General features: G+C 36.3%; 1 protein-coding gene across 8 annotated transcripts in view; it reads left to right on the top strand.

The window, feature by feature from the left end:
- The window catches only part of NAALADL2 (N-acetylated alpha-linked acidic dipeptidase like 2), a 1562846-nt gene that overhangs the window by 932565 nt on the left and 606119 nt on the right, over positions 1-24162 (top strand). For all 8 annotated transcript variants that reach the window (XM_024995414.2, XM_059888525.1, XM_059888521.1 and 5 more), the window contains one exon: positions 17069-17219. In XM_024995414.2, the coding sequence (XP_024851182.1) occupies positions 17069-17219 (151 nt within the window). The remainder of the gene's footprint in view (positions 1-17068; positions 17220-24162) is intronic.

Genomic DNA, 24162 nt, shown 5'->3' with positions numbered 1-24162 from the left:
AATATCTTGAAACATACATACGAGATATGTAATCACTGTGAACATTAGAAAATATAATACAATTGCAAAAGACTTGGAAGCATGCATTTCAGTAACAATGCAAGCACTTTTTTCTTTGCATATGAACAATTCAATTATTTTGTTTCTGAAATAAATTAAGTAAAGCTTATTGAATCTGATCAGCCCTTGTTTCCAGGGAATTGCAATTCAATTTCATTTTTAATTAGAATTGAACATTGTGGATTTCTTAGCACTGGTAAGCAAGATCCAGCAATAAAATATGTACTTAATTTGTATTAAGTTTCTGAAATTTAGTGCAGAGAGTGAGCAATATGTCTGGTTAATATTTAAACACCTCGCAATGTTCTGTTGTAGAAGTTTCCATTTATAAAACCTGCTGTTCTATAGCAAATTACTTTCACTTTTAAATAAACCTGTTACAACATGAGCAAAACTTATTCAATTAAAAGAGAAAACAAAGTAAAGTAATTATTTACTCCTATTTGATGTACACAATGGCTTCTAAAGATTCTAGAAATGCCTAGGAAAGTAGATTTGATGGCTTAAAAATTACTTTTGCTTAACTATCACTTCAATAAAAAGTAGGTATTTTCATATGGGATATATATTTCTATATAGACAAGTGTTCTGTCATGAGAGAATAATGAACTGTGTGGAAAGAAGCCATGAACCATAAGGACAGTTGCAATAATGTGTTTTCCTCTTCCAGTTTTCCACACTTGTTTCTGTTTTGTCTTTTTGGTTTAGTGGTATAATAATGCTGTACATCACAGTGGAGCTAAACAGAAGCAGTACATCCATAGTATCATATGTTTTTCCATGCACTCAGGCATTAAACTCAACATGTTCCTTCCCATCATTTTGTCTTAATATATTACTGAAAGCAAGAGAAAAAAGTGAGGGAAGTTTGCAATAGTGACCTCAGTCACAATAATATATATCATATAAGGTAATGAAAAATGTAGCAGATTGATTTAACAGGTATTACAGTTATCAAAAGGTAACTCAGAGTCAGATTCTGCTTTGACATCTTGCATATTTTAAAAATATCTGGAATCTGAATGACATACAGATAATTTTTTATTTACTTAAAAGTGAAAGTGATTCTCAAGAAAATCAAAAGCGTTTGCAGGGTCAGGGAAACAGAAACTGTGGCTGTGACCCCTGATGGGTTTGCACTGTAAGAAGTCATTGTCAATTTCTGCCAGACAGGACTGCAGAGACAGCAAATGATGATCTATAAACTGCACGGACAAGAGACATGCACTCTGATTCTTTCCAGACAACTATAAATCTTTCTAATTAGTGACGTGAGAAAGAATAATATGGAAGTTATTTCTATTGTGATTAAGTTCTCTGCAAGACATATGCATCAGATTTGCTTCTTAAAAATATATAAGGTACAAAGACTCTATGTATCTGTAATCCCTCAGTTTGTCCTGAAATAAGAACATCCCTCAGATGTTTGCATCTGATTACAAATTCTGTGCCTGGCTGAAATGTCGGGTTTTATATAAGTAAATGAATTAATTTCAGGAAGGGTTAAGAAATCATTTCTGTGAAGTAGACTTCTTTTTTTTTAATTGAGAAAAAATAATAGGATAACAAAAATAATGTTTCCTTCATAGGTAAGGAAAATATAATAATCATATCCTAATTTTTAAAGATACAAGCTAATATTTCAAATAATGAGATTATGCAAATTTTAAAGGCCTAATGAAGTTTGGAAAAAAATATTTTTGAATCATTTTATTTTAGAATTTTTTTATTCATGGTTCCTACAATCTAACATACAACAAATAGCAAACAGCCTGCTAATAAGTGAATGGCAACGAAAGGGGATTTTAAAATTACTTAAATGTTTACTTTTGGAAATGAATTCATAAAATTTCATCATTTTACATCAAGAAAAATATTTTTCCAGATTAACGAGTTTGTTTTTGTTTATACCCCAATACCATTCCCTAACAGCAGACAATTGCAAAGAAATTGAGGTCAGTCACTCAGTTGTGTCTGACTCTGTGACTCCATAGACGCCAGCACACCAGGCTCCCCTGTCCATCACCAACTCCAAAGCTTGCTCAAACTCACGTTCATTGAGTCAGTGATGCCATCCAACCATCTCATTCTATGTCATCCCATTCTCCTGCCTTCAGTCTTTCCAAGTATCAGGGACTTTTCCAGTGAGTCAGCTCTTCTCATCAGGTGGCCAAGGTGTTGGAGCTTTAGCTTCAGCATCAGTCCTTCCAATGAATATTAGGACTTATTTCCTTTAGGATTGACTGGTTTGATCTCCTTGCAGTCCAAAGGACTCTCAAGAGTCTTCTCCAACACCACAGTTCAAAAGCATCAATTCTTCAGTGCTCAGTTTTCTTTATGGTCCAACTCTCACATCCATACATGATTACTGGAAAAACCATAGCTTTGGCTATATGGACCTCTGTCAGCAACGTAATGTCTCTGTTTTTTAATATGCTGTCTAGGTTTGTCATAGCTTTTTTTCCAAGGGTGAAGCAAAATTACAGTTCCTCAATTATCCACCTGGTTCATTCTCCACCTTTTTTTCTTCCTTATCATTCCCTTGAAAAACACAAAGAAAATAAAATACAAAAAAAAATAAATAAATAAAAAGCAAAGAGATTACATTTCCTCAACTATCCACCTGGTTCATTCTCCGCATTCTCTTCTTTCTTATCATTCCCTTGAAAAAGAAAAGAAAATAAAACCTTCACACGATATGTAGCATTCATGAACCACCTATACAGAGGAAAAGACCCCAGCCACTGTGTTTCCTCTTTCAATCTCAAATTCTTCTCTCTAAAAATAAGACAATTTAGGTTAATACTTGCTGGTCCTCACACTATCATTGTATTCGTAACCTGCAACCTTGTTAATCTCCACTCTACCACTGTATTTTCAACCTAGAACCTGGATTAATGGATCCATACTACAGATGTGGATCTACCATGGATAGGAAAAATGAGGAGGGGGAAAATAAATTATAGCATTCTCTTCAAAATTTTGAAGCTATAGTTGGGAAAATAACATCATATTTTTAAAAATTAAAAAAAATAAATCAGACTTCTTCCTTGCAGTACACTGCAATGGCTATCAAATAATGTAATATGACCTTTAAACAAACAAACAAACAAACAAAAAATGCAGAGGCACACTTTTTTCCTTATTTGAAAGCAATATGATTTAATGGGAGAAACACAGGAAAATAAATTATGAGCACACATTCCTTTAGTCTGAAATCTGAGAATTAACTATGTGATCTTGATATAATCTTTATCTCATGAATACTTCATTTGTGAGATAAAAATTATTCCACAGACCAAATGAGATGTTTGTTGTTGTTGAGTTCCTAGTTGTATCTGACTCTGCAACCTCACTGACTGCACCACACGGAGCTTTAAAGTGCAATAAATAATTATGCATGAGAATACTTTATAAAATAGGACATCTTGCCTCCATCTCTACCTTTCTCCCTTTCTTCTTTCCTTCCCTATTTTCCTTCTTTCCCTCTTCTGTAATGTAATGATAAAAGTTGAGAATGCTTTTTAGAACTCTGACAACAGGCTTCACTTTCTGAATAGCTTCAGGGTTTTTTTTCCTTGCAAAAGGAGATCATTGCTTCTTATTAATCTTACTAGAATTATTTAGGTAACTTTGGATACATCAAGTAAAGCAATTTGAAATCCAAGTAACAGTGTTAAGAGAAATCAGAAATAAATGCTGTGATTATGCCTTGGATGTACTCATCTGATTACAGCGAATATTCCTCACCATAATTGTCTTAAGAAAAAAAAAGATGAGCTTATTTCTGAAATACTTTTGACAAAGCAAACAGGAATCTTATGAATCTCTTTAAATGCATCCTAACAATACAATACATAATTAAAGGACCAAATAACAGATCTATTAATAGGGGAAAACAGTTTCAAGAAGAAAGAATAACATAAAATCTGAGCCCTGAAGTCAAAATATATGCTTAAGAAATGAACACCTGTGTTTAGTGTTTTTATTTTTCACATATTCCAGAACTATTTAACTTAATGAGTAAGAATGGGCTAAGTAATGTTAGTTCATGGTTTTTAAAAGTTTATTCTTATGTTATAGTAGCCATGAATCTTTAGTGTAAAATATCCACATTTTATTGTTTTAATATATATGAATCCCCACTATGCACATTGTAAAAATCCAGGTCTTCTTAGCAATCTAAACAAATAGGCATATAATTCATGCAGTATTGATTTTAGTACTTCTCAGAAAGCATATCATGTAAGAAGCATCTGATGTGTTTAATAAGTTTACCCTTTGGCCAATCCGTTTGTCTTTGTAAAGGATGGATATATAATAGAAAATATATGCTTTAATGGATAGATTGCTAGACTTGAATTTGGAAAACTCTAGTTTGATCCTTGGAATTACCGCTTATTGGGCTTCCCTAGTGGCTCAGATGGTAAATAATCTGCCTGCAATGCCGGACACCTGGATTTGATTCCTGAATGAGGAAGATCCCCTGGAGAAGGGAATGGTTACCCACTCCACTATGTTTACCGGGAGTATTCCATGGACAGAGGAGCCTGGTGGGTTATAGTCCACAGGGTCACAAAGAGTCAGACAAGACTGAGTGACTAACACACACACACACTTTACCACGTATTACCTGTGACCCCAGGTCAAGCTCTTCACCTTCCTGAATCAAACTTTCACAATAATGGGAATTGAAATGATATATCAGATGCTTTGAATAGAAATCAGAAAATATCTTGTGAGACAGTATCTGGCTTATAGTAGGTGCACAATTTAATTAGCACTTGATGATTTAGCCTAAGAAGACCTACACTCAGAACCTAGATTCTAATTACATGATTTTCCAGAATCTATATATAAAGTTTGGCAGATATTTATCTCATGTGAAAGTATTAATTTGCCAGGGCTGCTATAACGAAATACTCCAGCCTGCATGGCCTAAACACAAATTTATTTTCTCACAGTTCTGGAAGCTGACAATTTAAGATGAAGGTGTTGACAGGTTCAGTCTCTCCTGAGGCCTCACTTCTTGGCTTGCTGATTGCCACTTTCTTGCTGTGTCCCCATGTCTTTTGTTTTGTTTTTTTCACTCTCTGCACATAGACCTCTAATGTCTTTCCCTCTTCTTATAAGGACATTAGTCATATTGGAGTAGAGCCCACCCATATGACCTCATTTAACCTTTGTTGCCTCTTTAAAGTTTCTATTTTCAAATGTAGTCACACTCTGAGGTGTGCTGGGGGTTAGAACTTAAACTTACAAATCTTACAGGGACACCACATAACAGATCTTAATTTTATCTGTAAAACCAAATTTGTCTCCTTGGTTACCCTCGCTCTTTTCTACACGAAGGCTCAAGAAACTTTTATAGCTGTGGAGGCCAGAGGAATGGTTCTAATAGTGAACCAGTATTTTGAAGAGGTTAAAGTACAAAGAAAACCGTAAGCTTCCTCCTTTGGTTCTTGATACCAGGTGGTAGTTCAGAGATCTCCTGCATTGTGACCAGTGAAAATAAAGAGCACAGCTGACATTCAGAGGGTTCAAAAGGGTGAGTTGACAATTTAACAACATCTGTAAATGGATTAGAGTCTAGCTGCAGAATTCAGCCAGTATTCCCTCGATGGACACTGTGAAGGAGGGTATTTTCTAAATGACAATAGCAACAGCATCCTCCTCCTGAAATAGAAAAGGGGTTTTGATGGAAAGTAGGAGTAGATGTCAATAAGTACAGAAGTTAAGTGGTACGAATCAGATCAGAGTCCTGTTTCTTTACTGTCTCTGGCTTTGATTTTCTTTGAATGATTCTTTCCTGAATATCTGAATACCATGTAGCCATCCTGGTCCCGTATGCTGTCTGTCCAAGGCAATGGGAATATAATACTATTGGACCGTTTTTAGGTTCTAGACTATGACCCCTGAGTGAGTGATTCCCAAGGAGCTTTGCCTTTTGTAAGGTTTGTTCGGTAAGATTGTTGTGTCCTGCCCACAGATTTGTAGTGCCATTTATTTCAAAGTGGGTAATTTTGCAACAGAGAGCTTTATATATTACACAAGGAGAAGTGTACTAACATGATTCACAGTGAGGAATGTGAGATCATATTTCTTGGTCAAAGACATTTTATCTCTAAGACACTGCCAATAAGACAAATTCATACGTTTAAATCCCTGGGGGCTAGACTCCACTCCTTACTGCTACTGTTACATAGCAAAACAATACAAAACAAAATTAAACAAAATAGACCAATTTTAATATGTATTTTACAGAAGTATAGAAGGATAACATATTTTGTTGAGTCTTCTTTTAATTTCAGAAAAAAGATGGCTTAATACTTATACTCACATTCTAATGGACATATATAAGATGCCATAGCAAAATTTATGGCATAAGTTTTCCAGCCAGTGGGTGGAAACCATAGAGCAAAATAACATTCATTTAATACATTTATACCTCTATGCCCTATGTTTTTCTTTCATTCATTCATTCATTGATAGATATACTAATTTATTCAATAACTCAACAATAGAAATATCAATAGTTACCAGGCACTATATCGAGGACTAGAAATACAAAATGAAGCTATGAGGTTACTGTCTTAAAGCAGGTCAAAACGTACTGCTACCAAAATTTTCCATCAGATCATTTTTAATTACTGAGGATGAAAAAATAATACTAATGAAATTTCACCTTGGAGACTTGGGGCATTATAATGCTTCAGATGATGTGAAGCTGTGACATAGCTTGAAGGAAGTTGGCTGACTCTGTACAGAAAAAGGAAAATGTCTCAGAGTTACAAAGGGTCACTTCTCAATTCTACTCTAACATCTATCTCAGCTACCTCAGGCAAGTTGATATTTTAGCACCCATGGAAACTTGGCTAAGAACTGTGTTGGCTTAGCACTTAGTGGTTCTTTCAGTTGAACGCAAGGAAGTGGGAAGCTTGTGATTTGGAGGCTGTGGACATTTTGAATAAACATAATCTGTAAATTTATGTAATATGTAACTTGTCTCCTGAAAATAAAATATTGGTTGAAGTGCTTATTAGAGTAGAAGTATTTCCAATTTAAACAGAGTATTAATAGCTTCATTGAAGTTGTCTTCATTTAATCCTGTGTGATTTATTGCAATTGTCATATATATCTTTTTGAGTGTAAACACTGTGATATAGTTTTTTTTTTTTTTTAATGTTTTATTTTGTATTGGGGTATAGGCAATTAACACTATTGTAATAGCTTCAGGTGAACAGTGAAGGGACTCAGTCAGAAGTAATTTTTAAAAGACGAAATTAACATTTCACAGTGTACTATTTAAATTAGTACACAATTTAAATTAGTACTTTGAATGAAGAATGAATCAATTCAGTAACTTAGAGTTTCAATATATAGATTCTAAGTATTTTGATTTTCCTTATATTCCATATCTAATAGAAATTTAATGTGAAATTAAAATATTTATAATATATATTAGAATCAATTGTAAAAACTACCTCACACGTCTTTATTACTTTTAGAAAATGTTTTCTCTTTGGAGAGGGTATTCTCAACCAATAGTTTGAAAGCAAGTTTCATATATGACAACATATTTAAAAGTACAATAAATGTCTCCATAAACATTTTGAAAATCATAGAATAAGACTACTTGCTTTTTTAAATTAAGAAATAATGAATGTTTGAGTATAATATTGTTCACTTCTTGCATTTTATGGATGGTGAAACCAATGCTGGAAAAATTATGAGTTGTCACATAGCTATTAGTGTTAAGAGTTGGTAACAAAATCCAGTACTGTGTCCCAGTCTCATGCATTTTCACTTGTCTTAGTTATGAATTGGTTTATTGGCAAATAACAGAAGCACCCTCAGAGAAAGGGAGGAAATCTCATCCAGTCCAAGTGAAAGGCACACAGCTGGACATGAGGTCTGTGTGTGCCATTTTCTCTCTTGCCTGTTTTCATCTCTATTTTCATCGACTTCCTCCTCCTTTTTAGCTGTCAGTTTCCTTGGCAAGGTTCATGATTTCTACATTCTAAAAATAACTAGTTTGTACATGTCTTACAATTAGTTCTGAATAGAGAAGCTATTTGCTTATATGGTGATTTGTATTAATTAGAAAATGGTGCCCCTCCAAGGTGACATAGCCTTGTGGGTCAATGCACCACATTAGCCAGAGGCTGTGACCTGCTTCTCGGTTACCATACAATACTCAGGCCTAACACCCTCTGCCTGACTCATTTTTGCTTTCTCCTTTCTAAGTTCCAGTTGGCCCTATTTATGTCAAATGTTGTCTTAGTTTACAAGAACTAAGGACCCCAAGCTTATCAGATATATACTTGAGAAAGAGAAGCAAAAGACAGTTGAAGTTTAATGTCAAGAATCTTGGCTTGACACTCGCCCTATCTCGTCAGGTATCAGACCCCCAGTATAATCATCAGTCTAGGTCTCAAGCTATGAGAGGGACTATGCAGAGCTAATGACTTTCACCTGTGCACCAAGGGACAGTCTGCCATCAAACAGCACAGTGACAGCTGGTTTCATCTTTTTGTCATTGGCATTCTTTGAATGTGTTGTTAAAAATATAATCTCACCAAAATGGGAGATATTTTGAGCATTTTAGGCAACCTCCATGTTATCAGGTTCAAAATGTAATGCTAACAATGCAAAGGAACATTTTTAAAATTTGATATAATGTAAACAGTTTCTTCGGTTGTCAGTGTTATTGGAAATCCAGCAATAGACCCTCTCTAAAATTGTCATTGAATTAAATTAATTATTTAAGAGCTCTATGATGGCCAGTGAGGGGTAGAGTCAGAAACCAGATTTGACAAAATCGAAGAGGTGTCCACTTCAGGTCCAACTATTGTATGCAGAGGACAGGAAGAGGAGATTGGTTCATATATAAAACTGTCTCTTCAAGGGTGTAGGGAGGTAATCAACTCTAACCAAAGATAGGTTTCCAATAAACCACTTTGCTTCATAATTGGCCATGAGGTATAGAAGTATATCATGATATATATTCTTTATAAAAGGGATCTCAACATACTACCTAATATAATCAGAAAAGAAAAACATGTAACTCTTCCATGTGATTTTTGACTAAAATAAACTTAAGCACTGTTTCATAAAGATTAAATTATTATCATCAGCATCTTTTTAGAAGAGATTTTTGAACATATTTGATATTCCACTAAAGCAGATTGAAAAAAAAAAAAATACTGTGGATCATCATTCCCTTTCTTTGTCCAAAACAGTGATCTCTCATAGAATCACTTTCCACTGATGCTGAGTCTATCCTCACATTCTTTTCCTGCTGTTCATTCCTTGCCAGTTAATTAGAGTTAGAGTCAAAGTGAAATGCTATTAAAATGCTGCACTCATTATGTTAGCATATTTGGAAAATTCAGCAGTGGCCACTTTTCCAGGACTGGAAAAGGTCAGTTTCCATCCCAATCCCAAAGAGGGGCAGTGCCAAATAATGTTCAGACTACCATAAAATTGCACTCATTTCACATACTAGTAAGGTTATTTTCAAAATCCTTCAAGCTAGGCTTCAGCAGTACATACATTGAGAACTTCCACATATACAAGCTGGGTTTAGAAAAGGCAGAGGAACTAGAGATTGAATTGCCAACATCCATTGGATAATAGGAAAAAGCAAGGGAATTCCAGAAAAACATGTGCTTCTGCTTCATTGACTAAATACTAAATGCTAAAGCCTTTGTGTGGATTCGCTGGTGGCTCAGACAGTAAAGTGTCTGCCTACAATGTGGGAGACCCAGGTTTGATCCCTGGGTTGGGAAGATCCCCTGAAGAAGGAAATGGCAACCCACTCCAGTGCTCTTGCCTGAAAAATCCCATGGACGGAGGAGTGTAGTAGGCTACAATCCATGGGGTCGTAAAGAGTCGGACACGACTGAGCGACTTCACTTTCCCTTTTTTCACTTTGTGTGGATTACCACAAATGGTAGAAAATTCTTCAAGAGATGGGAATACCAGACCACCTTATCTGTCTCCCAAGAAACCTGTATACAAATCAAGAAACAAGTTAGAACTGGATATGGAACACCTGACTGGTTCAAAACTGTGAAAGGAGCATGACAAGGCTGTACATTGTCACCTTGCTTGTTGTCACCTAACTTATATGCAGAGTACATCCGGCAGAATTCTGGGCTGAATGAATCACAACCTGGAATCAAGATTTCCAGAAGAACTATCAAAACCTCAGATATGCAGATGATACCACTCTAATGAAACTAAAGAGCCTCCTGATGAAAGTGAAAGGGGAGACTGAAAAAGCTGGCTTAAAACTCAACGTTTAAAAAACTAAGATCATGGCATCTGGACAGATGGGGAAACAATGGAAACAGAGGCAGACTTTATTTTCTTGGGCTCCAAAATCACTGCAGACAGTGACTGCAAGCATGAAATTAAAAGACACTTGCTCCTTTGAAGGAAACCTATACAAACCTGGACTATGTATTAAAAAGCAGAGACATTACTCTGCCAACAAAGGTCTGTTATGTCAAAGCTATGGTTTTATCCAGTAGTCATGTACAGATGTGAGAGGTGCAACATAAAGAAGGCTGAGTGCCGAAGAATTGATGCTCTCAAATTTTGGTGTTGGAGAAGACTCTTGAGCGTCATTTGGACAGCAAGAAGATCCAACCAGTCAATCCTAAAGGAAATCAGTCCTGAATATTCACTGGAAGGACTGATGCTGAAGCTGAAGCTCCAGTCCTTTGGCCATCTGATGCAAAGAGCTGACTCATTAGAAAAGACCATGATGCTGGGAAAGATTGAAGGCAGGAGGAGAAGGGGGTGACACAGAATGAGATGGTTGATGGGATCATAGACTCAATGGACATGAATTGGAGCAAACTCTGGGAGATAGTGGAGGACAGGGATGCCTGGCATGCTGTAGTCCATGGGGTCACGAAGATTTGGACACAACTCAGTGACTCAACAGCAATAACTCAAAGTGAAAACTATCCATCATTCCACTGGTAAACTCAGCTTCCTAAGAGCAAAGACATTGTCCTCATTACCTCCATAATCCAATGATACCAATTACCTGTATGACAATGACACTTATTAAGTAGTTATAAATGGATAAATGGCCTAGGAATTGTGAAAATAGTTTTTCACAAGCAGGTAATTTTTCAGGAGGAAAGATAACATTAAACAAAATCACAAACAAATATCCATTTAACTTCATTAATGATGAAAAATTTTTGGAGAACTAAATTTTGGCTGTATTGACAAATATCTTTGGAAAAGTAAGAATATTCAGTGTTGGTGATAATGATAGGCAACAAATGCTCACATATACTATTGGTAAGAAAATAACTTTTAATAGCTTTTCTGGAAGGAAACTAGTTTATTTTAAAAATCATAAAAACAGGAGTACCTTGACCTCGAGAATCTACATGTGAAAATATATTTCATTAAAACAGGTATTTATGCAATGATACAGCTATAAGGAAGTTTGTAATATCATTTTTAAAATAATGTGGTCAATAATCAGGAGTTGGTTACTAATATTTGATGGAGTTTTTATATATTACTTATCACTCATATATAGTATATATCTATTAAAGTGATACATAAGTGTACTTATCAACATGGACACATGTTTAGTATATACTAAGTGAAAAAGACATATTGCAGATTAATGTTTTTATAGGTATTTTGTAAATATATGTGTGAATGTGCATAAGCCCTAATAAAGGTATCTAGAAACATCAGCATGTTAATATTTGCTGCCACTTGACATGTAAGATAATGGAATTGCTTTTTGACGTTTTGTTTTGTTTTGTTGATGTGCATCTCTTTCTCACTAATGGTCACTATTTGCTTTAAATAATAATAAATAATAAGTAAGTAATTTCTAGTATTTTTAAAAATTGCTTTCTAGAAACATTCATTTTGTTTTTTCTTCATATTTTCTCCTGTAGTAAGCAGAACATTCAAAATCGTTTCATTGACTATTCTTTTAGAGAATAGTAATTTCAGCATCTAAACATTAGCAGCCTTCCCTAAGGACTTCAATCTGAGCATTTGAAGAGTGAATGTTAAATCTGGCCCTCTTATTCACATATATTTTTTCTTTTGTTCTCTCTCTCATTCTTCCTCTCTCCCTGAATCCTTTACCCATTTTCAGTAAAACATTGGTGGGAAAAAACAGAAGTGTGATCATATTAGTTTCTTATAGGAAGTATACACGTGAGTCAACTATACTTAGCTTTGGTTCTCAGTGTTAGGTTTTTATCCTTATTATAAAAATTCATTCGTGTTCATTATTTGTTTAAAAATGGAAAAATACAGAATGTTTTTAAAGGAGTTGGAAAGATGCAATCAATGTAGCATACTTACATCAAGCATCATTTATTTTTCTACATGTTATTTCCTATATGTAGTTAAAATTCTACTATATTCATATGTTTTACTTTTCTAATTGAAGTACATCCCAAATATTTTCTCAGAGCTCTCTTTACTTTACGTGGTTGTTATGCCACATCAGCATGTGTGTCATTTGTTCTTTTATTTAATGTCTTAAATGCCTACTATGTGCCTGCTATATACAAGGTGTATAGACAGTCATACAAAAGACAAGCATGATTCCTACCCTCCTGGTGTAGTCCAGTTTGAGACCCAATTGATGCCTTGCTTGCATGCATATTCAGTCATGTCTGATTCTTTGCAACCCCATGGACTGTAACCTACCGGTCCCTTCTGTCCATGGGGTTTTCCAAGCAAGAATACTGGAGTGCGTTGCCATTTCCCTTCTCCAGGGGATATTCCTGACCCAGGGATAGAACCCACATCTCCTATGTCTCCTGCATTGCCTGCTGCTGCTGCTGATAATTTGCTTCAGTCGTGTCCGACTCTGTGCGACCCCACAGACAGAAGCCCACCAGGCTCCCCTGTCCCCAGGATTCTCCAGGCAAGAACACTGGAGTGGGTTGCCATTTCCTTCTCCATGCATGAAAGTGAAAAGTGAAAGTGAAGTCGCTCAGTCATGTCCGACTCTTCGCGACCCCATGGACTGCAATTTTTATTTATTTATTTTACTACTGAGCCACCTGGGAAGCCTTGCTTAGTCCACTGTAAAACTCAATAAACAAAAGAAGCAGTAAATGGGAAGTGAAACATAGGTGTTAATTAGAGTCACACAATAAGCAGCAACTGTCTACACTCAGTATGACTTAGTCATAGTTTCCATTATTCCCTCAGTTCAGTTCAGTCGTTCAGTCATGTCCGACTCTTTGCGACTCCATGAATTGCAGCATGCCAGGCCTCACTGTCCATCACCAACTCCCGGAGTTCACTCAGACTCACATCCATCGTGTCAGTGATGCCATCCAGCCATCTCATCCTCTGTCATCCCCTTCTCCTCCTGCCCCCAATCCCTCCCAGCATCAGAATCTTTTCCAATGAGTCAACTCTTCGCATGAGGTGGCCAAAGTACTGGAGTTTCAGCTTTAGCATCATTCCTTCCAAAGAAATCCCAGGGTTGATCTCCTTCAGAATGGACTGGTTGGATCTCCTTGCAGTCCAAGGGACTCTCAAGAGTCTTCTCCAACACCACAGTTCAAAAGCATCAATTCTTCGGCACTCAGCTTTCTTCACAGTCCAACTCTCACATCCATACATGACCACAGGAAAAACCATAGCCTTGGCTAGACAGACCTTTGTTGACAAAGTAATGTCTCTGGTTTTGAATATGCTATTTAGGTTGGTCATAACTTTCCTTCCAAGGAGTAAGTGTCTTTTAATTTCATGGCTGCAATCACCATCTGCAGTGATTTTGGAGCCCAAAAATATAAAGTCTGACACTGTTTCCACTGTTTCCCCATCTATTTCCCATGAAGTGATGGGAACCGCATGCCATGATCCTCCTTTTCTGAATGTTGAGCTTTAAGCCAACTTTTTCACTCTCCACTTTCACTTTCATCAAGAGGCTTTTGAGTTCCTCTTCACTTTTTGCCATAAGGGTGGTGTCATCTGCATATCTGAGGTTATTGAGATTTCTCCTGGCAATCTTGATTCCAGCTTGTGCTTCTTCCAGTCCAGTGTTTCTCATGATGTACTCTGCATATAAGTTAAATAAGCAGGATGACAATATACACCCTTGACATACTCCATTTCCTATTTGGAATCAGTCTGTTGTTTCATGTCCAGTTCTAACTGTTGCTTCCTGACCTGCATACAGATTTCTCAAGAGGCAGGTCAGGTGGTCTGGTATTCCCATCTCTGTCAAATTTTCCACAGTTTGTTGTAATCCACACAGTCAAAGGCTTTGGCAGTCAATAAAGCAGAAATAGATGTTTTTCTGGAACTCTTTTGCGTTTTCCATGATCCAGCAGATGTTGGCAATTTGATCTCTGGTTCCTCTTCCTTTTCTAAAACCAGCTTGAACATCTGGAAGTTCACAGTTCACGTATTGCTGAAGCCTGGCTTGGAGACTTTTGAGCATTACTTTACTACTGTGTGAAATGATTGCAATTGTGTGATAGTTTGAGCATTCTTTGGCATTGCCTTTCTTTGGCATTGGAATGAAAACTGACCTTTTCCAGTCCTGTGGCCACTTCTGAGTTTTCCAAATTTGCTGGCATATTGAGTGCAGCACTTTCACAGCATCATCTTCCAGGATTTGAAATAGCTTCACTGGAATTCCATCATCTCCACTAGCTTTGTTCGTAGTGATGCTTTCTAAGGCCCACTTGACTTCATATTCCAGGATGTCTGGCTCTAGGTCAGTGATCACACCATCATGATTATCTGGGTTGTGAAGATCTTTTTGTACAGTTCTTCTGTGTATTCTTGCCACCTTTTCTTAATATCTTCTGCTTCATTAGGTCCATACCATTTCTGTCCTTTATCGAGCCCATCTTTGCATGAAATGTTCCCTTGGTATCTCTAATTTTCTTGAAGAGATCTCTAGTCTTTCCCATTCTGTTGTTTTCCTCTATTTCTTTGCATTGATCACTGAAGAAGGCTTTCTTATCTCTTCTTGCTATTCTTTTCAATTCTGCATTCAGATGCTTATATCTTTCCTTTTCTCATTTTCTTTTCGCTTCTCTTCTTTTCACAGCTATTTGTAAGGCCTCCCCAGACAGCCATTTTGCTTTTTTGCATTTCTTTTCCATGGGGATAGTCTCTATCCCTGTCTCCTATACAATGTCACGAACCTCATTCCATAGTTCATCAGGCACTCTATCTATCAGATCTAGGCCCTTAAATCTATTTCTCACTTCCACTGTATAATCATAAGGGATTTAGGTCATACCTGAATGGTCTAGTGGTTTTCCCTACTTTCTTCAATTTCAGTCTGAATTTGGCAATAAGGAGTTCATGATCTGAGCCACAGTCAGCTCCTGGTCTTGTTTTTGTTGACTGTATAGAGCTTCTCCATCTTTGGCTGCAAAGAACATAATCAATATAATCTCAGTGTTGACCATCTGGTGATGTCCATGTGTAGAGTCTTCTCTTGTATTGTTGGAAGAGGGTGTTTGCTATGACCAGTGCATTTTCTTGGCAAAACTCTATTAGTCTTTGCCCTGCTTCATTCCGTATTCCAAGGCCAAATTTCCCTGTTACTCCAGGTGTTTCTTGTCTTCTTACTTTTGCATTCCAGTCCCCTATAATGAAAAGGACATCTTTTTTGGGAGTTAGTTCTAAAAGGTCTTGTAGGTCTTCATATAACTGTTCAAATTCAGCTTATTCAGCGTTACTGGTTGGGGCATAGACTTGGATTACTGTGATATTGAATGGTTTGCCTTGGAAACGAACAGAGATCATTCTGTCGTTTTTGAGATTGCATCCAAGTACTGCATTACAGACTCTTTTGTTGACCATGATGGCTACTCCATTTCTTCTGAGGGATTCCTGCCTGTAGTAGTAGATATAATGGTCATCTGAGTTAAATTCACCCATTCCAGTCCATTTGAGTTCATTGATTGCTAGAATATCGACATTCACTCTTGCCATCTCTTGTTTGACCACTTCCAATTTGCCTTGATTCATGGACCTGACATTCCAGGTTCCTATGCAATATTGCTCTTTACAGCATCGGACCTTGCTTCTATCACCAGTCATTATTCCCTAGTCCCCCCTAATTACTTTTCCTCTTTAGTGGGAAATAAACATGTCTTGCAAATCATGATCATTACTGTATAAATCATAGTAGTCATGCAAAGATTAATAAGTTCTTTGCCCTAAAAATATAGTTTAACAAGTTAAAACAAGAGAACCTGGAATGACAAGTTCCTCTGCCTATTACTTTTCTATTAGTAAAGAAGAACAGAGAGGAACCTTTGAGTGAAATATGTTCATATGAGGTAATCGGGCTATTTTCAAAGTATTTAATGATAGAGACAGAACAGGACCTGACCATTCAGAAGAAGGCACCTCATTTGGTTCTGTATATGCCTATTAGTTGCTCTGTCTTAGACATCTGGCTGGAACATCCAGGGCAGAGACCAGAATGACTAGTACAGTGGGAGCTCTCAGGAGGATCAGGGAAGTGGCTGTTTGCCAGTGTGAAAGTATTTCAACATTTTAGCAACTCGTGTGACAGGCTCAGTCCTAGAGGAAATATATCAAGGTCCTGTAGGTGTCTTCTGCTCTCAGGAAGGACACGATAGCAGTCAGAACAGTTCTCCTTTTGCAATGGAACTTTGTCCGTGGTAGATCTTTTGTTGCTCTCACAGAAGTGAAAACTTCTAGATGTATGTGGACAACTGAAAAGTGAAGAAATTCTAAATACAGTCACTGGAATAAAATATAAACATTATAGGAATGCAGCTTGAATATTGTTGAATAGAGGAAAAAGGAAGAAGCCAGTAGGATAACTCTGTCTGAGATTTGATAATGAGGATATCTGAAATGTGCCTATTTTACAAGAAAATAAAAGTAGTAAAGAGAGTCATCTAATTGTAGTGACTTTATAAAGTGGCAGTATATGAACTAATAATGCATATGAAAATATTTTTAAAAATTTGTTCTCTTCTTTTAGCTTTCCTTATTGGAAAAAACTGGATTTGGAGGTGTTCTTCTATATATTGATCCTTGTGATTTACCAAAGACTGCAAATCTTAGCTATAATACCTTCATGGTATCACTGAATCCAGGAGGAGACCCTTCTACACCCGGTTATCCAAGTATTGGTAAGTTTACTATTAATCCTTATTATTCTTGTAAGCATTATAAGGTTGCAATTTATAAGTACATGTTACCTAAAGTAATTAAAAAATAATAAAGTTGAAGAATTCTTACCATTCCATATTTCAAAAAATAAATGTTTTATCTTCTCAAAATTATAGACTGCCCCAGAATAAAACTTGAAAAAGTCTGTAATAGATTTTTGTCTCAATAACTTACAGTATAGTAAACAGAGAGAAAACATTTTAAGTGTTATTGATGGACTGATAAGATAAATTAACACCATGTGGGACAAGTACTCCATATAGATGGAAAACACATGCATCTACCTAGAAGCATGAAATACCTATGATTTTGGAGTTATTGTCATAACTTGAAGCCCAGAGTCTAGGGCTACACATGCTCAAGTTAGGTGTCTGTGAAAAATGAAAGTGAAAGTTGCTCAGTTGTGTCTGATTCTTTGTTCATGGAATTCTCCAAGCCCAAATACCTGCTGGAGTGGGTAGCCTTTCCTTTCTCCAGAGGATCTTCCCAACCCAGGGATTGAACCCAGGTCTCCCACATTGCAGGTGAATTCTTTACCAGCTGAGCCACAAGGGAAGCCCAAGAATACTGGAGTGGGTAGTCTATCCCTTCTCCAGCGGATCTTCCCAGCCCAGGAATCGCTGGGGTCTCCTGCATTGCAGCTGGATTCTTTACGAACTGAGCTCTCAGGGAAGCCCTGAAGCTATGGGAAATAATGCTGGATAAGACTAGAGTTGACATGATTAAATTCTCTGGCTCCCTAAAAGAAGGGCTCTCATTTGTTTGTCCAGCCACTTGGCAGCATAGACGTGGCTATTTTGCATCAAACATCCTTTTCTTTCCCAGCAAGCTGTGTTTATTACAGTGGGGGTCATGTGGCAAAGAGAAACAACTGTGATTTTGGCAGGTGCTCACTGCATCATTGAACTTCTGTCTAATGTGTCATTGACAAATATTCTGTATGCACAAGCTTGGCAGAGGAAAAGCTCTTTGAACCTCCTTCCAGGGTAATACTAACCCATTAACTGTGATGCTTCAGTCAGGAATTAAGCTAATAAAAAATTCATGTAATTATCCATGTGTCCCATCAATATTTTCTTTGTTTTCCACAAGATATAACAAAAGACTAAAAGCATCTTTCTTAAGTCTAACTTCCCTTTGTATATAATTAACTTTACCAATTAATAACTTTCTCCAAGAAGGAAGTAAATTAAATCAAATATGAATTATAATTTTATGAATTTTGTTGGGTTTGTTAAGTACTACTTTGTCTACTAAAACACCCCTTTAATAATCCATGTAAGAATTTTCTCTGGGAACTCACTGTTCTGTAGTTTGTACAGTTCACTCTCATTCTTGCAATTTTCAAGTTAAAATTAATAGATATCCATCTACAATTCTCAGACCTCACCAAAAATGTCAGTTAAGCCCTCTCATTTGCAAATGCTCTGATTGCCTTGGGTTGTACTGCCTCAGTATCAGGAGGTTGCATGTAGCAGCTAACTCTGCTGCAAGGCACTGTTCTACAGCGCTACTGAAAAGCAGATGCTGATGAATACTTTGCTTAAGCTGGTAAATTGCCTCATTGTCAACAGTTACTATTTATATATTTTTGACTTAGGTCATTTAATAAATGTAGAATTCAGTCATCTCTAGCAAAGTGCTGGCCATTGTCTTGAGAATCTCAGCATGATTTTTTAAAAATAATTTTTAATTTGAAATAACTTCAACTCAAAAAAATGTTGCAAATAATGTATGCAAATATTTAGACTCTCTGGCCATTTTTGATTTGAGTTGTTTGTTTTCTGTATTGTTGTGTTGCATGGGTCATTTATATATTTTGGATATTAACCCCTTATCAGTTATATGATTTGCAAAAATCTCCATTCAGTGGGTTGCCTTTTCATTTTGATGATGGTTTCTTTCATGTCCAGTACCTTTTTAGTTCAATATGGTCCCTTTTGTTTATTTTTATTTTTGGTTCCTTTTGTTTTTGGAGCAGATCAACAAAAGACATAATAATAAAATGACTGAGGTTAGTGAGTTTACTGCCAATATTTTCTCTGAAGAATTTTATGGTTTAGGTTATATATACAAGTTCTTAACGCATTTTGAGTTAATTTTTATATGTGGTGTAAGATTCTTCTGCTGGTGAATGTTCAGTTTTACCCACTCTGTCACAGAAACTATAATTAGCCCGTTGTTTGTTCTTTGATCCTTTGTTGTAAATCAATTGTCCATATATGGATGGGTTTTTTTCTGAGATCTCAGTTCTGTTCCATTGACCTGTGTGTGTGGTTTTATGTCAGTATCATACTGTTTTGATTGCCATCACTTGGTAGTATAGCTTGAAATCAGCACATATGATATCTCCAATTTTTACTTCTTCCTCAAGTTTGTTTTGTCTATTCAGGGTTTTTTTGGGCGTTTTCATAGAAGTTTTAGAATTGTTTGTTCTATTTCTGTGAGATAGGACATTGGAATTTTGATATAAATTGCATTGAATATGCAGATTGCTTTGCATAGTATGGGCATCTTAATAATATTAATTTTTCCAATCTATGAACACAGAATATTTTTTCGTTAATTTATGTCTTCTTATTTCATCAACGTCTTACAGTTTTCAGTGTACAAATCCTTCATGTACTTGGCTAAATTTATTCCCTAAGTATTTTATTATTTTGATGTAAATTGTAATTGTAAATGGTTCCAGATTGGGAAAGGAGTACATCAAGGCTGTATATTGTTTCCCTGCTATTTAAATTATATGCAGAGTACATCATGCAAAATATGGGGCTGGATGAAGCACAAGCTGGAATCAAAATTGCCAGGAGAAATATCAATAACATCAGATATGCAGGTGACACCACCCTTATGGCAGAAAGCGAAGAAGAACTAAAGAGCTTCTTGGTGAAAGTGAAAGAGGAGAGTGAAAAAGTTGGCTTAAAACTCAACGTTCAGAAAACCAACATCATGGCATCTGTTTCCATCATATCATGGCAAATAGATGGGGAAACAATGGAAACAGTGAGTGATTTTATTATTTTGGGCTCCAAAATCACTGCAGATGGTAACTGCAGCCATGAAATTAAAGGATGCTTGCTCCTTGGAAGAAAAACTATAACCAACCTAGACAGCATATTAAAAAGCAGAGACATTACTTTGCCAAAAAAGTCCATCTCGTCAGAGCTATGGTTTTTCCAGCAGTCATGTATGGATATGAGAGTTGGACTATAAAGAAATCTGAGCACCAAAGAATTGATGCTTTTGAACTGTGGTGTTGGAGAAGACTCTTGAGAGTCTCTTGCACTTCAAGGAGATCCAACCAGTCCATTCTGAAGGAAATCAGTCCTGAATATTCATTAGAAGGACTGATGCTGAAGCTGAAGCTCCAATACTTTGGCCACCTGATGCGAAGAACTGACTCATTAGAATAGACTCTGATGCTAGGAAAGATTGAAAGCCAGAGGGGAAGGGGACGACAGAGGATGAGTTGTTAGATGGCATCACTGACTCGATGGACATGAGTTTGAGTAAGCTCTGGGAGTTGGTGATGGACAGGGAGGCCTGGCATGCTGCAGTCCATGGCGTTATAAAGAGTTGGACACAACTGAGCGTCTGAACTGAACTGAATTGTAAAAGATTGTTTTCTTAATTCTGTTTCTGATAGTTCATTATTAATGTATAGAAATGTCACAGCTTTCTGTATATTGATTTTGTAACATGTAACTTTAGTGAATTTAGTTTTTAATTCTCACATCTTTCTGGTAGGGTATTTAGGATTTTCTATGTATAATACAATGTCATCTGCAGATGACATTATATTTCATTATATTATAAGACAGTTTTCTTTTTCAGTTCAGATTTGAGAGAATTTTATTTCTTTTCTTGCTTAATTGCTGTAGCTAGTACTTTCAGTACTATGTTGAATAAAAGTGGCAAGAGTGGGCATCCCTGTTCCTGATTTTAGGGGAAAAACTCTTTTAATTTTTCATCAGTGAGTGTGTTATTAGCTGTGTATTTGCCATACATGGCCTTTACTATTTGAGGTATATTCTCTCTATACCCACTTTATTAGCAGTTAAAAGAGTGTTGTATTTTGTCAAATGCTTTTTCTGCATCTGTTGAGATGATCTTATAATTCTGATTCTTCATTTTGTTAACGTGATGTATTACATGGATTTTCTGTAGATGTTGAATCACCCTTGCTTCCCTGGAATAAATCCCACTTGATCAAGATGTACATATTTTTAATGTTTTGTTGGATTTGACTTGCTAATAATTTGTTGAAGATTTTTGTATCTGTAGATATTGAAGATAGTGGCATGCGTGTTTCATTTTTGTGGTGTCCTTGGCTGGTTTTAATATTAGGGAAATATTGGCCTTGTAAATGCTTTGGAATGTTTTCCTCCTCCTCAATTTTTGGAAGAAAAGTATTAAGTCATCTTTGAATATTTTGTGTTAATATTGAGAGAAGAATAAGTATTAAATCTTCTTGGAGTGTTTTGTAGAGTTTGCCAAAGAAGCCATCTCTCTGGGCCTCAGCTTTTGTTTGTTGTGAGATTTTCTAATTTGTGTCTCAGTCTCCTTCTTGGTAACTTCTGTTCAGATTTCCTGTTTCTTTATTTTTCCTTCTTGGAAGATTTTTTGTTTCTAGGAATTTATCCATGGTTGTCAAACTGTTGGTATTTAATTATTGGTAGTGGTCTCATTTTATCCTTCAAATTTATGTGGTTACATTTATAACTTCTCTTTCATTTTTTAATTTTATTTATTTATCCTCTTTCTTTTCTTTCTCTCTCTTTTTTTTTTGGTTAGTCTAGCTAAAGATTTGTAGATTTTATCTTTTCTAATCACCAGCTGTTAGTCTCATTGATCTTTCCCACTTTATTTTTTGTCTCTCTTTGATTTACTTCTGTCTGATCTTTATTATTCTCTTCTTTCTGTTAATTGTGGGCTTCATTTATTCTTTTTCTAGTTCCTTTAGGTATAAAGTTAGATTGTTTATTTGGTATTTTTGTAGTTGTTTCTTGATGGAAGCCTGAATTATTATGAACTTCCCTTTTAGAAGAATTTTTTGTTGAATTCCATAGATTTTGGTATGTTGTATTTCTATTTGCATTTGCCTCTAGATTTTTTTTTTTTTTTTGCTTTTTTCAAAGACTCCTTTATACCATTACAGTTGGAGGAAGTTTTTCTTTGGTTTATTGAAATGCAGTTTGTGACCCAACATGTGATCTATCTGAGAAAATGTTCCATGTGTACTTAAGAAGAATGTATATTCTTTTGCTTTTGGATGGAATGCTGTATATCTATTAAGTTCATCTTATCTAATGTATTATTTAAATTTAATGTTTTCACATTGATTTTTTTTTTGGTCTGGATAATATATTCATTGAGGTAGGAAGGGGATTAAAGTCCCCTACTATTATTGTCTTGCTTTAAAATTTTCCCTTTAAGATCAAAAATACTTTCTTTTGTATCTTGGTGCTCTTCAGTTCAGTTCAGTTGCTCAGTCGTGTCTGACTCTTTGCGACCCCATGGACTACAGCATGCCAGGCTTCCCTGTCCATGACCAACTCCTAGAATTTACTCAAATGCATTTCCATTGAGTTGGTGATGCCATCCAACCATCTCATCCTCTGTCATAACTTTCTCTTCCCACTTTCAATCTTTTTCAGCATCAGAGTCTATTCCAATGAGTTGGTTCTTCACATCAGGTGGCCAAAGTATTGGAGTTTCAGCTTTATCATCAGTCCCTCCAATGAATATTCAGGACTGATTTCCCTTAGGATTGACTGGTTGGATCTCCTTGCTGTCCAAGGGACTCTCAAGAGTCTTCTCCAACACCACAGTTCAAAGGCATCAATTCTTTGGTGCTCAGCTTTCTTTACAGTCCAACTCTCACATCCATGCATGACTACTGGAAAAATGCTAGTTTGACTACTCAGATCTTTGTTAGCCAAGCAATGTCTCTGCTTTTTAATATGCTGTCTACATTGGTTATAGCTTTTCTTCCAAGGAGCAAGTGTCTTTTAATTTCATGGCTGCAGTCACCATCTGCAATGATTTTGGACCCCCCCCCCCCAAAAAAAAATAATAAAGTCTATCACTGTTTCCGTTGTTTCCTCATCTATCTGCCATAAAGTGATGGGACCAGATGCCACTATCTTAGTTTTCTGAATGTTGCTCTTCTGTTGGGTTTCAGTATTTTTTTTTGCTGGATTTACCTTTTTATTATCATGTAATGCTCTTCTACGTCATTTCTTACAGTCTTTGTTTAAAGTCTATTTTTGTCTAATATGAGAATAGCTACTGCAGTTTTCTTTTAATTTCTATGTGCATGAAATATATTTTTTCCATTCCTTCATTTTCTGTCTGGGTGTGTCCTTTCTTATAAAGTGAGTCTTTTGTTGGCAGCAAATAGATAGGTCCTGTTTTTTATCCATTTTTCCACTCCATCTTTTGATTAGTTCCTTTAGTTTGTTTGCATTTTAAGTAATTGCTGATGGGTATGTACTTTTGGGGGATTCCCTGGTAGCTCAACTAGTAAAGAATCCATCTGCAATGCAGGAAACTGCAGTTCAATTCCTGGATCAGGAAGATCCCCTGAAGAAGGGACAGGCTACCCACTCCAGTATTCTTGGATTCCCCTGCTGGCTCAGACAGTAAAGAATCTGCCTTCAATGTGGGAAACCTGGGTTTGATCCCTGGTATGGGAAAATCCCCTGGAGTAGGACATGGCAACCCTCTCTAGTATTCTTGCCTGGAAAATCCCCATGGACAGAGGAGCCTGGCAGGCTATAGTCCTTGGGGTCACAAAGAGTCAGACATGACTAAGAATACACACACACACACACGTATTTATTGTGATTCTGTTATCTTTTTTCTTTTTCTCTCTTTCCTTGTGTATTGGATTCTTTC

This window comes from Bos taurus, chromosome 1 (assembly GCF_002263795.3).
Source record: "Bos taurus isolate L1 Dominette 01449 registration number 42190680 breed Hereford chromosome 1, ARS-UCD2.0, whole genome shotgun sequence".
In the NCBI taxonomy this organism is placed as follows: domain Eukaryota; kingdom Metazoa; phylum Chordata; class Mammalia; order Artiodactyla; family Bovidae; genus Bos; species Bos taurus.
The sequence above is the reverse complement of the archived record's forward strand: the minus strand, read 5'-3'. Positions and strand labels throughout refer to the sequence as shown.